Here is a 16,150-nt window from a genome sequence, read left to right on the forward strand (position 1 = left end):
TTACACAGAGCAACAAGCCAAAGAAGCAAAATAATGAAAACAAGTATATAAAAACAGCACTGCGGAATGCCCTATGATTTGATTTCGTATTTCCAAGTTGTTATAGAGTTTTATGGGTATTATGAGCATTAGTACAGTTACATTAACATAATGTGTTTATGAACAAGCTAAGAGCGTGTCACTTTGGAAATAATCCTTTTTAGAGCTTTTGTATTATACAGCACCAAGTTCACAATAATCAAAAGGGCAAAAAGATAAAGAAAACATAAAATAATACATAATTTATGTCTTCAAAAACGACTAAACAAAGTTTGAAGGAGAGAGTGGGAATAAATCGGACGACAATTACAGAAAGCTTTCACGAAAAGTTATTTCTGATGTAAAAAATAAACAATAAAATCACTTCAAGCTATTGTGAAGAAAATTATAAGGTATCATTATCACTAGCTCGGAGATTTTAATATTTATTTTTTTGTTCTCGATTCGATATTTCTTTCAGATAGATCTCTTTTTTTTTTCGTTTGCTTCTTCTTTTAGTGGTAATCTATATTGCGGCATCTTCTTTTTCAGTGATTTATTGGTTTGGTCAAAAAGAAAAAAAATAATAACCAGAAGTGATATCTAAAACTGATCCAACCGGATCACTGATCAAAATGGGATTTTATCAATTAGATTAGTCATGATTCTATTGAAGGCATTTCTAGGAATTTCTATATCGTAATAGCAGAATCACATTCAAAAAAATTGCTTTGTATATTTTGTCTTTTAGAGTTGGAAGCTAATCTTATACATGATGACATCTGTTTTAAAATCTTTTTTTGTTCAATAAACATACCTATCTCTACCGGAGGCTGTTTGTGGAAAAGGGAAAAGACTGACATCACGCACACAGGTTAGATTTGATAAAAAATGAATCAAATTTAGAACACATTATCGAATACATGAGAAAGACAGAGTGATTAGGGTCATTAACAACTTCCTGCGTGAAACTGATACATTTTAGTTAGTTTCTCATCATAAATAAGACGAATTGAAAAATCCAAATGTTTCGGAAGATATTGGTGTGGGTTTGCAGCCCGCTATGAGCTATAGCTCAAATATCCTTAGGTAATTTGTATTGCCCTGGATCAATGTCATAAATCTGTTCTTCCTTTTGACTCAAATAACTAATACAAGCCCGTAGCTAGCATGGGGGGGAGGGATGGGGACATCTGCCCCATTAGAAGAACAGGAATTTTACAAAGACATATATGAAAAGAAAACCCCCATGGACAATATTGTCTAGCTACGGGCTTGTAATATATAAAATCTTCTTCGCCTTAAGCTCCTATGTTTAACATTTCTAAAGACGGTACAAACGAAAAGTTTTACGGAAATCCTCCCGTTGCATTGTTCATGCATTTGAGTATATGCAAGCGTATGCCATTAACCCCACTCTGATTCTCAAATACCTACGAACTAATATACTAAACCCATTACTAACACAACATTGAGCGACTTTCTCCTGATTTGCACAGATAAGAAAAGTGACAGAATTCTCACAAATCCTGTCAACAATCGCTTTCAATATCACTAGTAAAAACATCACAGAAAGAAAATGGTTGGGAATAATTGTCATCACTTTTTCGGTGTGCTTTATTTTGATTGATTTTGACAATTGAGTCCGCGTTACAGTGTCCAACCTGTCTGCGGTTTTCCCGCTGAAATTAGCCGGCTGGCTGATATCAGATGTTGTATGGGTAATTAGCTATGTAAAGTATAAAAGCTAGGGGTAACTATACCGGTTTACAGATATAAGTCTACGGGTGCTACCGGCATTGCCTAGCTGTTACGGATAAAACCACACTCGCCCAAGCAAGAAAACGTGCAGAAATACTAGAATTATCTTGAAGGTAAAAGATGTATTGAAATCTGTATACTATACATTAGTTCACTTTCAGCTCGATAAAACCAGCACCTACACTTTTGTGGTCCAACAAAGCGTGATACTTTTATCAATCTAATTTTTATACAAGCACATATTCGATAAAGAATATATCTTTTTTGCAAAAGAACAATCTATAAGGTGCTGTTTATGTTTTCTCGCAAAACCGTGCCTTCGAAAACATGAAGAGCAAAATGATACTTCCTGTTGAATGATCACATGCGAAGGCTGCTTAAATACCGACGACATTTAGAAACTTGTTATCTTCCATCGTGTATAATAATCAAGTAAACCCGAATTCTTATAGAGACTAAAATTCGATACGGTGTGAGACCCACTTGAGTAACAGATTTCCTCACAAAACATCTACATTAATGTCTACCTGAGTAAATTGTTTGGTCAAAGATTGGTTTGGTGAATAATTGAGAACGTTGTTCTTATCTGCAAAAAGATATTCGCCGAGAACAATTATCAATAACACGCCTTCTTAGCCAAAAACCAGCTGTTTTTTTAGTCAAGCTTTCAAAATACGCCAACAATGGCTATTCCAAGGGTACTGGACGAAGACCAACAACAGTTAAGCAAACAATAAAAACACTAAAGATGGCAAAGCCGTATCAGCGCTTTTCATTATGCGCTAGTCCGGTAATGGCGTTTAAATATTTAATGGAAGAAGTAACGTTTGAAAGGGAAGTAATCGATGGAAATGGAATGAAAGGATATGCATTAAAGTTTGAATACGATCCGCGCAAATATCGCCAGGAAAAATCACAAATTACCTAAGCAGTATGTCTAGCAAATCGGCTTAAAGGCAGAGAACTTTTAAATGTTAGCTATGGCTGTCAAAAATAATCGATTTTAGAAACATTTCCGCGACTCTATGTCGGGCCAAAAGGGAAGCTAATGAAAAAAAAACATCAACATGGAAAAATCTTTAAGATAATAATGAGTGTTGGAATTTCAAGGTTTAATGGTTTTGAAATTTAGATCATTATCCACATGACTTAAGAGACGCCTATTTTATTTTAACTGAGTTCTTTGATTGATGTATCGCAGGGGCTTCGTAAACTTTATGAATTGTAATCAGAAGAGAAAAACAGTGACTGTGACCATCTTTACTCCATAGAGAAAGTATCTAAAATCAAACTAAGATTCCTCGGTACCAGACCCCCAAAACGACAACGTTTTTTTCATATGAATTTTTATATCGCCTACATGATATAGTTGTATCCGCTATTTATAAATTCATAGGCAACAATACTTAGTCTTTTTGTACCAGTTAGTTTGCTTCACATGTTGCTCAAGGGGATGCGTCTCAACAAGCCTCCCCCCCCCCCCCCCCCCCCCACACACACACACACATTCAATTCCCAAAGCTATAACGTCATGAAAAAATAAATAATACTGTAATTTTCTGCCTGTTAATCTTTTTCTTAATATTTCCTTAGGGGTGCGCGCGTACAATTCTACGACTTTTCTTTCCAACAGGAATAGGGGACTAACCAGGCAAAAATAGTGACTGACCCCTTCACGCCAGAGAAGAAAACTTAACAGACAAATAAACTTTATGGCTAGATGGTTGCGTTTTCTTGTTATTATGTAACCTTATGTTACCGCTAACGGAGCGCGCGAGTTCACTACCCAAAAAGTTTGTATCAGAAAAAGCAAAAGAAATGACACCCATATGTGATTCATTTGCAATTTACTTCAATGTTTTCAATCCCCTTAAAAGAAACGATAAAAGAAGGGCAACTTTCTGCTGTCGTTTGCTTTTCAGCCTTAGTAGTATATTGTTTAGAGTCCTTATTCTCAAACACTGACCCATTGTATTTATTTAGGTACACTCCATCAACAATTTTCAAAAAAAACAATATTATTTTTGGTGTTGTATTTGTGATCTACCGATAACTCGATTTTCTTTCGATTAACCTTTGAGTCTCTAGTTATCAAGAGTAAAGTGTAATTCTATTGCACATCTTAGTGCAAAGTTCTCTCAACTAAGTGTTTATAATTTTTCATTTATGAATCATGTTGTCATTTAAAGAGGGTTTTTTTTCTCTATCAAGGCCAAATATTCGATTGCTATATTTAATCTGTAGGACACCAAAAATGCTTTTGTTATGATAAAGTATAGACTAGTCAAAATAAGACAGACAGGAAATTAGTACAATATAATAACGGCAAAGCCTCACTAAAAGCATTACAACTATTCGTGCCGACTTTCTTGTATGACGTCGTAAAGTATGCTCAAAAAGCATTCTGGGATATTGAGCTTACGGTTATGATTGAGTAGATTTCAAAGAGAGGGAACAGCGTTCATCTTAAGGTATGAGGGTAACATCAGCGAGACTATAAGATTCTGATGTATTTTCTTTGCTCTGATATAATACTATTTTGCTTCTATTTTTGCTTAATTCCCGGCTTTCGGTAGTTATCAGGTTATTGTTAACAGTTTGTCTCGTAGTTCTGGGTGCTTCTTGTTGGGTATGTTCACGTTGTTATGGCTGACCGTCCCGGTAATGGCTCAGCTAACTTTTTAGTCTCTGTTTGTCTTTAAGAAAAGCCTAAAGCTGCTTCCGAGTCGTTTTTCTTTAACTGGACAACAACAACAAAAATCAGAAAACGTGAGAAATTGAAATTGCGAAGTTGGAAAAACGCTATTAAGCTCAGAACTGGAAATAACCGCGTCTTGTATCTACAGACTTACTTCCACTTATTTCTTCGGAGGAAGAACATTTATCTAAAGTGTATGTAGGGCGGTTTCTGATCCACATACTAAAAGCCTCCAGTTAAAATCTCTTTTCTACATTATTAAATATATTTAAAAAATAATTTGCTTGGGCGTGATTTTTATTGGTTTAGATTGCGATGAATAGCAATTTTATTAGATTTAAAATTTTATGAACTTTATTGTTTGATTGCTCTTGATAAAATCATTCACAAAGCTCCAAGGCATGTTTTGGTTGTCCTTTGTATGTGATGAATACGGAGTTTTATTAGATTTTAATTTTTATGAACGAATGTTTGGGCAAGACAAATTATTTTTATTCCACATCATCATTCGGTCTTATTAGGAGGGAAATCGCAGAGAAGTTTTAGAAATAACATAACTTAGAAATATATTCAAAATGATAGCTTCCGTGTTTTGAATTTCTATCGACGAGGATTTGTTAATTTCTCCGTTTTATCCTCCGTTTTACTTTCTCTTCCAATTGCAAAACATATGCCTGCCACATAATCTGTTTATATTTCATTTTTTTAAATGCAAGGCTTGAACGAATTACATTTATCTTCTTGTAAAAGGATCCATGGCGTTAATTTGTAAGATGTAAGAAGTAACTGACCAGGATACAAGGGTACAAAACGGATCTGTTCCGCAGCCCGACTTTTTGCTGGCTGGGAATGTTAGACCCCTCGGTTGCTGGCAAAAAAAAATTGTTTCGAATAGTTCTGCTGGCAAATTTGTGGAGTCGAACTAGTTGTGATGGGAGCGCTGTTTTGGGGCGCTGGAGCGGGTGCTTAGGGGAAAATTGGCCCGATATCGGTTATACGGGCAATCATTCACGTGCTAAAATGTCTAACCACCGCTGGCTGAGCAAATTGACTAAACCAATGCTGGCTGGGAAGAAAAAAAAAATGCTGTCTCTCCTGGAGGAACAGATAATTTTTTCCCAGCAACTTTTAAAATCGATATTTTCGGCATCAGAACATATTCAACCGGAGAAATATGCCATTTTATCGTGTTTCGGGGCTCGTTGTATGCCCTTGTGGATACACCATAATACGGCTACGCGCATTATCAGGCTATTGGTGTTTACGAATCCAATGACAAATTTGTACGCATTATCAGGCTATTGGTGTTTACGAATCCAATGACAAATTTGTACGCATTCTCAGGCTATTGGTGTTTACGAATCCAATGACAAATTTGTACGCATTATCAGGTTATTGGTGTTTACGAATCCAATGACAAATTTGTACGCATTATCAGGCTATTGGTGTTTACGAATCCAATGACGAATTTGTCATTACGCGATATGTCATAGTCTAAAGTGTTCATGCCTTGGTATATAACATGCCTCAAAACCAAAACTCATCCATATGAATTTTTACCATAAAGAATCCCCCCCACCCATCTGGCTCTAGTTTTTTTTTTTTTTTTTTTTTCGGCTCAACGCTCGAAACGTTAAACTACTCTGTTTTCACACATAAAAGTAACCATTTGTTTATCAATTTCGTAAAAATCCATTTTCATCCAACATCCAAGTGGAAAATCTAAACTAATTTTTGATGAGAAAGATAAGTTTTTTATGAAAGTCTTGGGCGTATAAATACAGGGCTCTTTAACACTTGTCACACTATATTTTTTGTTTGATAAACTAAAATTATTTGGATTGAGTTTTTATTCATGCTCTCATTCACTGCTATGATCACATTTTTTCAGTCTTTTGGCCAACAAAAAAAGTACTTGATTTAATCTAAATCTGATAAAGGCAATATTTTGGATTAGTTGTCCCGCAGAACTCGATATTAATAATCCCGTAAGTGATGAAAAAAGTATTGTTGAATTCGTGTTATCCTTCTACTGTTTATTGGTATTACTTTTGAATTCCCGACTCCTACTCTCCCACCTTGACTTTCATTTCAAGTAATTTTAACGCAGTGGCTATTATTCAAATAACCCATTAAATTGTCTTCAAAGTGAGTTCAAAGTATTCTAAATTTGTCGAGAAAGGGCAAGGGAATCTGGATTGGGGTTTGTTGTTCCGTATTGAATGTTTTCCGTTGTCTGTGTACACTATAAAATCGTATAGATATCTTCGTAAATTGAGAGCTACACGAATTTTCCTTCCAGAGTCACTAAAATTACGATTTTATGGTGTACACAGACAACGGAAAACATTCAATACCGACAGCAAAGCTCGCTTTCCCTTTCTCAATAAATTGAAAACTGTCGGGCATTTAGTCCATCCAAGACCTGTCCCGACTGTCGTAGATTTAACCTATTTTTTACAATTATTATTAAGACATTATTTTTATTTATTAAAATTAATGCGTACGGATGTTCTCAATACACTGATAACTTCCCGGTATGTTTTATATTTTTCATCTATTAAGTAGAATGTTCTTCCGCAATAAAGCACTGCGATTATGATGATATTTCAGCTCAGATATTTCCTTGGCCGCCACAAGATCATCTTCCGGAAAACTTGCATGTCGAGCAAAGGAGTAGATTCTAATACTTTTATCAGGCGCCGCACTACCTCGGAAGGTGGATTAAACTTGCTATCATCCATATTTAAATCAAATTTTCCCCTTCCATTCCCATGCAGACCCGAAGCAGCGCGTGGATTTACCGCGTCGATGTATATAAAGTTCAATTGAACGTGCTTTTGATATGATTACCAGTCCTGCTTAGGATGTTAGGCATCATAATTGAATACTGACGGGGATACATTTGGCTTTGGCATTTTTATTAAAACGGCAAAAGAAGACAAATTAAGTTATCTATATGTTGATTTGCCGAATTAAGCGCAACATATAATCAGTCCCTATTCACCCCACCTCTGAATAAGCTCAGCTCTTTTCGATCACTTCCTTTTGTACCAGACAACATTTCCAGCTGTGTACGTCGAGAATTTCCTCGTAAAATTGCAGGAATTTGTATTTATTAGGATTTTGCAGGACCTTTGTTTTTAGAAATAACAGGTTTCACGCGCTCGCCGCAGGATCTTTTTGTGTATATTTCTAAAAACGACAGCCACCGATTGATGGGGGTTCAAGATCCCTCCTTTTCGACAATGAGAACTCAATCCCCCCTCCTTTTCTCAGCAAACCCTTCCCATTTCTAAGGAGTGGGAGCGGTTTCTAATCCATAATCCAAACCCCTCCCCTAATACTCCGATGCCCGGTTAGTCCGGCGGATATGTGTTTGAATTGCGCACTTTTTGCTAGAGTTACCAATTCTAGCATAGTGATAGTTTTTAATACCCTTTTCAAGATAGGCTATAGAGCCAAGCTCAGATCGGTTTAAATTTCTAATTAATAAGGAGTATTGATTTGGCCGCCATTTTGAACCGGAAGTAAACTACCTTTTTATAAAAAATAAATAAACTTGCACATTTTGATACTTTTTTTCACTAGACAACTAATATGAAAGTCAAAGAATGTATTTAAAGCCAATATTTTTTAAAATAACCGCAAATTTGTCATTTTTGGAACTTTATAGGTGATAGCCACCTTTAACCGGAAGTAGTCGAAAGTTATACCTCGGACGTTTATTTCACCCCGCGCCCTCTAGCAAAAGACACCAATTTTATTGCAGTTGTAGGTTGAAATAACCTTTGTAAGATAAGCTATGGAGCCAAGATAAAGTCGGCTTTTATCACCGGCTAATATGGTTTATTATAATTGCAGCCATTTTGCACTGAAGATTAAAATTGGCATTTTTGAAAGCACAGATGCACATCTTGTTTAAAAGCAATTTAATATAAAGAAAATGTTTTCTTGCTGTGTTAGCCTCGGCATTTTGTTAAAATTTAGTGAAATCTTAGTCAGGCTGGACGTTATTAAAAATAGATTCTTATAAAACAAAAAGAGTGTGGTTCATAATACGTCGGTCTTAAACGTAATAACAAACTCCGATGAGAATTATTTTCTTTTTCTTTATTCTGTTCAGATATCTTACAGCTTTATCGTTAAACGATTCAATGGAGCTGCAAAGGGCTGAGCATTTCAAGCTGGCTTTGGTGCAAGTGCAGCGTGCTGCACCCTATCTTGCATCTAATAGCTCTTGGTTCATCATCTATATAGTTCTTTGGCTTCTTGGCACGCCTTGGAAAGCTCTAGTAGCGTTTGTCCAAAGCGGCTATGGCAACTGTTGTTCATTCTGCTAAAAAGACGGAAATATTAGGACAGGGAGGAGTGTTGTATAATAGCTGCCTTCGTCGGTAGAATGCCATTAAATGCTGTTCTTCTTCACATTCTTGCCTTGTCTACTTCCGATTCTCTGTACTTCGAAAAAAGTATCGACGCGTGACTTTTCACTTTCGGATTTTAACTTATCGGCCATTTTAATATCCAAAGATAATCCGTGTTTAAATCAGATTTTCTTTTGGCTCCATAGCTTATCTTGAAAAGATGACCCTAAACTACTCCTGAAACAAGTTTTTTTATATATTTTTGTTTAAAGGCGCAAAGTGAAACAAGCGTGCCAGTATTTACTCTTGACAACTTCCAGTTCAAAATCGCTGTCACCGTAAAAGTTACAAAAATGGAAAAAAATCTTGTTACTTTAAGAACTCTTTTGTTTAGATGCATTCTCTGACTTATATTTTATTTGTCTATGAGTAAACTTTCTTAAAATGTTTTTTTTGGAAAAAGTTAGTTTACTTCCGGTTTAAAATAATATTCATTATTAATCAGAAATTAAAGCCGAACCGAGCTTGGCTCCATAGCCCATCTTGTAAGAGGTATCAAAAACTATCACTATGCTAAAATTGATAACTTTAGCAAAAAGTGCGCAATTCAAGGTAAAATCTGCACATATCCGCCGGACTAGGTTTTCCATATCAATCATGGCTTTCTTTTCTCTGAATGGTCTTAAAGAGCCTAGGGCGAGAGCGCGGGAGACCTGTGATATTCTAAAACGTTAGGGACTAGGCCCCATTTCCAAGATGGCTGCAAGCAAAATCGTAGTAAACACGAATTCCTGCAAGTTTACGTGGAAATTCTCGACTTACAAAGCTCTAGAGCAACAAAAAAGCGAAAAACTGATTCAAGCGGTTTCCCAAATATGGTATGTAATTTCTAACAAGGAAATGACGAGCGAGCTGACAGTTTTTAAAACAAGATTGACTGGATATGAAGATGACCATCTCTTTGTTCTACACCCCCCCCCCCCCCTCGGTCCCCAGTTTGTAAGCTAACCCTGTTATTGTTCTACCCCCCCCCCCCTCCCCTCCAAGCTCACAATCCCTTTGTCCTATCACATTGTTTTTCCGCCCACCATATTGTACATTACTCCTTTTTTTAGAGGATGACGTCCCGTATAACTTCCTCCTCTGCCAACCGAGTAGCTCTCCCGACACGCAAAACCTTCTCATACCCGTGTCGGAACTGATTATTCATTGCACCAATTATGTAAACAAATAAATAAATGAATATATAATAAATAAATAAAAAAATTGTTTGGTTTATAATCGGGCAGGCTTCTTTTACCTTTTCCAAAATCAGATTCCTTTTTTCTTTTTGGCTAATCAATTTTGTAATAAAATTCAGAAAATAACTTTTTGAAATAATTTCTTTAAAAAGTCCACCTGTTTATAATAGCGGAAATGGCGTAATGTATAGCAAATCAGTCACGAAAATCTGAAAGTAACTCTTTGAAAAATTTTCTTTGAAAGTCCACCTGTTTATAATAGCGGAAATGGCGCAATGTATAGCAAATCAATCACGAAAATCTGAAAGTAACTCTTTCAATAATTTCTTTGAAAGTCCACCTGTTTCATAATAGCGGGAATGGCATAACAAATCAGTCCCAAGTGCAAACACTGTGGAGTGGTTCCCGAGGGCCGTAACCGCGGTATGAGGCAAACAAGGCACTTTTGAGCCCTCGATAACTCCAACAGTCCCACAATATTCAAACGATTTCTGCCCTCCTTTAAGTAATTTCCTCCTCAATAACTCAAATTACACTTTAAGCCTATGCTAAAAGGCATCAGCTATTCGACATACTTACATTTTATAAACGTCAGCCTTTTCTTTCGGATCGGGTTTAGTATATGTCGCATGCAAGTCACAGTTACCTTTATTTAAAAAAAAAAAAAAAAAAATTAAAACTTGATTTCTAATTCCCATTAGTAATGTAAAAGCTTAAATCTATTAATTATTTGAAATCAAAATTGTCTTTTTCCCTTTAACAATCTTGGGCAGAAATGCCGCGTCTTCTTACGTGGTATTTTTGTATTATGTATCGCCTCTTCAAGGTCACAAATTACTCTCAGCCCTACAGACTAAACGCCTTTTAGGGTGTTATTACGTTCTAAGGAAATTAAGTGCTACTCTCAAGGGTGTGAAACCCGCGCAATTAATACCTCATTGATGCCTTTGTGTTAAACGCTCGCTGAAAATACCCTTCTAGTAAATAATCTGTATCCATTTTTAAGAAACGGAATAAATTATGTTTCTTTTCATGAACAAAAATACTAATCATTTCATGTTTCATCGAATGGCAATTCAAGAATAGCTATTGAGCACAATATGATTTTTTCCCTACGCTTAACCTGCTACTTATCAAATCAAATAATGATCTCCTTGCTGACTACTTCAATACATATTACAAACTCACTTTAATTTCCAGACTCACACAACTTTTAAAAAAGTTTTCTTTCCAAAAGTGAAAAAGTTGAACCGAATTTTTAAAGATCACATGAAAAGATTGGCTTAAGAGTTGCGGTTCCCTTGCTATTTGGTTATAAAAATATAATTCTGTCTGATTGTTTTTTCGGAAGTTCGTGTATCTCTTGAAGATGAAATTACCAACGTTTCTAATCGATTAACGGGATAATTGAAGATCCCCCTAACGCCTACAATAACCAATCAGATGCTGATCTCCCCATCAGCTCCGACTGGGATTTCCGATTTAAGAGAATACACTCGAATAGCGTCGACGCAGTTGTCGGGTTACAAAAAGAGGATACAATTATATAGCTGACAATCTAGTTGTTATAGATAACAAATATTCTCTGTTACAAGTTGACCAAGCGTTCTCGGATTTATATCAAGGTGAGACAACATTATGAAAGGAGCTTAGAACTTCATTCAGAAGACAAATTACTTCTCTTAAGAACCATTGATTCTATAAGCCAGGCCGTCCGTTCATAGGGCGTCCATTCAAAGCTGTATCCAAGCTGTTCAGACCACAGCATATCTCGCAGTTCGCAAGAAAGGTTTGGTGCACTAGTGTTTTGTTCGCTTTTCATTTCAACTTCTTTTCTGGAGCAATCATATCCCATTGTTAATACTCCCTTTCAAATTGATAATCACTTAGCATGTAATATCAGTTGTATTTTTGTATTAGCGGATTTTCGCTAAAATATTTTAACATCAAAATATTTGAAATCCATTTGTGCTTAGCAGGTGTACTAAAGTCACCCTTTACACGATCCTAAGTCACACCAAACTAAACCGTTCCTGCAGCAAAGATGCATGTGATGTTTTGAGAATCAGGGAAATGTCATCATTCCTATTAAAATCAGAGATACGCCATGGAACTTTATTTTCGACTGCTCTAACCACAAACACATGTTGTTCGTTGTGTCAGTGAGCGTGGTTAGTTGTAACATTTACGAGTAATAGTTTCACTGTGAGATAATGACCAAGTACTTGAACACAGCGCCTGGCGCATGAATGTTGCATGATGACGTATTAAGATATCAAAAATAACATAAAAGCTTTACTTCAGGCGCGTAGAGACAGTTTTTGATGCGATGGGTGCGCAGGAATAGAGAATTCGTATCAATCTGTCAATAAAGTATAGATGATCCCTCGATAAGAAATGATCCATTAGCTGAGGGAGGAGGGTTCGAAAGTCGTTTTTGTTTACATTTTAAAAGTAGTAAAATTTTGCATCCTTTTACTGTTCAGTCTTTTTACGACGCTGATTTCAAGGGTAGGACTCATGATTTTCGTCCGCATTGAATATACAGAGTGACTTTGATCTCTCACTCAAAATATGAGTGCTGATTTTCGTTAATTATTGATGAGATATTGAAAAGCTTTAATTCTACTTTTAAGAATCGTTATGGCAAATGAAATAATTATTACTGACCAATTACTTTGAGGTGTCAAGACCAAAAGAAGATTTAAATTTTAAAATTCAGAAGCCAAACCGTTTTATGCCCCTATGAGGTTTAAACTCTGATACTACCTGGTGCGGATTTTTACCCTAGCTGGTGGATTGTTTGCCTCCCTGGCAGAGATTTTCTTGCCTGGTACAATTTCATCCTAATCTGGTGGGACATTTTACCTCGGAAAAAAAGGCATTCCACCGACAAAGTTTTTACTGGAAATTAAATGTATTTTAGTCTTTACAGAGCTACAAAACTTTATGGCTAACGTAATAGCGAGGTCTGTGTGAAGCCAACATAGGCCTGTGTATTGATGTTCCCAATATCCTTTGATGTAACTGTCCCAAAAGTGGGAGGAGGAAGTAGTTAGGGGAGGGTTTTTTGGAGGGGTGGTAGTTCCGATGAGAGGGGGTACCTGGTGGGTTTGAAATAGAGTACCGCTGAAAAATAAATACATACAGTCTAATATAATAACTGTAGATGATATACAGTTTAAGAATAGCATCTTTTATCAAGCAATCGATTTATCATGAAGCATTTTAAACAGCGCGTTCAAGTGAAATGAAAACCATCCAATCAGATAAGTTGGTGCGCTGCCACTGCTAGCCCTCCGGCCCGCCGCCATTGTTAATGCACTATCGTAAAAGTTAAAAAAAAAAACTGCGATAATCTTAAACAATCTTTCATTCCAGGCCAGCTTCTACAACCATGCGTGGTGTCTTCATCGTCTTCTTTGGCTTTCTTCTTACTGTCGTTAGCGCCAAGTCAGCGGAGGAACGACCAACTAAGGATGTTCGCCGAGAAATTCCGCCACAAGGTTTCAGATTTAACCAATGGGGAAAGAAAGAAATTCCGCCACAAGGTTTCAGATTTAACCAATGGGGAAAGAAAGAAATTCCGCCACAAGGTTTAAGATTCAACCAATGGGGAAAGAAAGAAATTCCGCCACAAGGTTTCAGATTCAACCAATGGGGAAAGAAAGAAATTCCGCCACAAGGTTTCAGATTCAACCAATGGGGAAAGAAAGAAATTCCGCCACAAGGTTTCAGATTTAACCAATGGGGAAAGAAAGAAATTCCGCCACAAGGTTTAAGATTCAACCAATGGGGAAAGAAAGAAATTCCGCCACAAGGTTTGAGATTCAGCCAATGGGGAAAGAAAGAAATTCCGCCACAAGGTTTCAGATTCAACCAATGGGGAAAGAAAGAAATTCCGCCACAGGGTTTAAGATTCAACCAATGGGGAAAGAAAGAAATTCCGCCACAAGGTTTAAGATTCAACCAATGGGGAAAGAAAGAAATTCCGCCACAGGGTTTAAGATTCAGCCAATGGGGAAAGAGAGAAATTCCGCCACAAGGTTTGAGGTTTAACCAATGGGGAAAGAAAGAAATTCCGCCGCAAGGTTTGAGGTTTAACCAATGGGGAAAGAAAGAAATTCCGCCGCAAGGTCTACGATTCAGCCAATGGGGAAAGAAAGAAATTCCGCCACAAGGTTTAAGATTCAACCAATGGGGAAAGAAAGAAATTCCGCCACAGGGTTTAAGATTCAACCAATGGGGAAAGAGAAAGCTGATTAATCAGGTCATGATTTAAACAGATAATTTAGAAAATAGTCACATGAACTTTCAAGTTAAATTGATATTCATTGGCGGTTGAATTACTTATATGTACCAGAATTAGCTGAATACTTTATAGAATTACACTTTTTGACACGAAAGAATCTGAAAAGAAAATGTTAAAATTAAGTTGTATTCAAATGTTGTGACGAAATAAAATTGGCGAAATCTTCAAACTATTTCCAGAAGAAGAAGATTATTAACTATTGCTCTGGCCTTTCAATTAAAATGGATTTTGACCGGTATACCGCATTCCATGCTCAGTTTTAACAAGAAAAGGGGAAACAATATTTCTGTACAAAACATTGTCACGATTTCAAAAAAAATTAGGTGCCTACCTTTTTTTATGTAACCGGAAGTCGTTTTTAACGCATGCGCTGTGGCCCAGACTATTTTGGGGCGCGGCTGCTTAGCCACAAATCTTGTGCATGGCGCTTTTCACGCTGCCATGTTGTTTCGGGACTCGCAATCGCACGGAAAACAATGTTGTAAATACTGAAAAAAGGCTCACAGGCGCTGGTTGTTTGATTGTTTGAGTGGATTTATTCATTTGAGCGAAAATCTTGTTGCGAAGAATCGTAATATAACGGCTTGTTGTTCCAAGGATCGTTCCGACAAGATCGAAATCCGGAAGAAACTATTGGGCTTGCGAAAACGTATTGTCTCTGTCAGTTGGGACATGTCTTCGTCGCTCTCCATCTCAGAAAAATACGAGCGTTATGCAAACTAAACGGTGCAACACATCTCATTCAAACGCGTGTGAAATGTCATAAACTGGCCGCGAAGGGGAATATTTGGTACAATTAAGATACCAAGGCCTTTGTTTCAAGGATGAAAAAGTTTTCATGACTTTTTAGCACATACCGATGTGGTTGGTCATTAATCAACGATCGCTGATCGTTAAATTTTTGATTGCCGTAGAAATTGCAGAAATATCTTTTCGATATATATGCTAATGCCGCTTAAATCCTCCGCACCACTCTTTGTCAATCAGGGTTCAATTTCAAAGATAAAGATTCTGAAAAACATTTTTGCGTGGAAACCTTTGTCAATTTGTAATAAGTCAGTTAATTACCTCGAACCTTCGGCAATAAGCGTATACATCTCGGCCTCCGGCCTCGGGACGCTTATTGCCTCGGCTCTCGGTAATTAACTCTTACATAAAATAACATTATAGCCACTGCCACAAGAATTATAAACAGATAATATATAGGTTTAGGCATTGCCTAAAATCGGAGCTCCAAACGACCAAACCTTTGCTTATTTTCGCTTAAAAAATATTAAATATTTTTATTATTATTTCTGTTTTTGACGACGTCAACGAATTCAGAGATCATGCGACCAACTTGTTATACCCCTTCCCCCACATCTACATGACACATTCTTTAATAAAATATAAATATTTTTATTTAATTTTTTAATTTTTTATTTATTGATGACGTCCCAATCACGTGACTATATTGGTGCACCCCCCTCAACACCTTTATGTTGACCGTTCATGAGATATAGATATTTTTATTCTTAATGAAATCGGAATAGTTTTGCTTTTAGTGACGATGACGTCACAATTCACGTGACGGTATTTTTGCACCCCCTTTGACACAAACATGACACCTGCAAAGTTTGGTAATGAAACAATGTTTCTTTTAAGAGATGTGAATGATTTTGCTTTTAATCACATTTTTTTGCTTCAAGTGAGGTCATCGATGACGTCACACAACACGTGACCATATTGTTGCATCCCCCTTGACACCTACATG

General features: G+C 36.6%; 1 protein-coding gene across 3 annotated transcripts; it reads left to right on the forward strand.

The window, feature by feature from the left end:
* Positions 1 to 1,734: 1,734 nt before the first annotated feature.
* Positions 1,735 to 14,569, forward strand: LOC5508549 (orcokinin peptides type B). 3 transcript variants are annotated; one of them, XM_032377318.2, is made up of 2 exons: positions 1,735 to 1,892; positions 13,467 to 14,569. In XM_032377318.2, the coding sequence occupies exon 2, from the start codon at positions 13,483 to 13,485 to the stop codon at positions 14,365 to 14,367; it is 885 nt and encodes a 294-aa protein (XP_032233209.2). In that variant the 5' UTR covers positions 1,735 to 1,892; positions 13,467 to 13,482; the 3' UTR covers positions 14,368 to 14,569. The 3 variants fall into 3 exon arrangements, with proteins under 3 accessions (XP_032233209.2, XP_048577066.1, XP_048577067.1); XM_048721109.1 differs by lacking the exon at positions 1,735 to 1,892 and adding an exon at positions 11,560 to 11,710; XM_048721110.1 differs by lacking the exon at positions 1,735 to 1,892 and adding an exon at positions 11,720 to 11,874.
* Positions 14,570 to 16,150: the final 1,581 nt, after the last annotated feature.

Source organism: Nematostella vectensis, chromosome 13, assembly GCF_932526225.1.
Source record: "Nematostella vectensis chromosome 13, jaNemVect1.1, whole genome shotgun sequence".
Taxonomy (NCBI): domain Eukaryota; kingdom Metazoa; phylum Cnidaria; class Anthozoa; order Actiniaria; family Edwardsiidae; genus Nematostella; species Nematostella vectensis.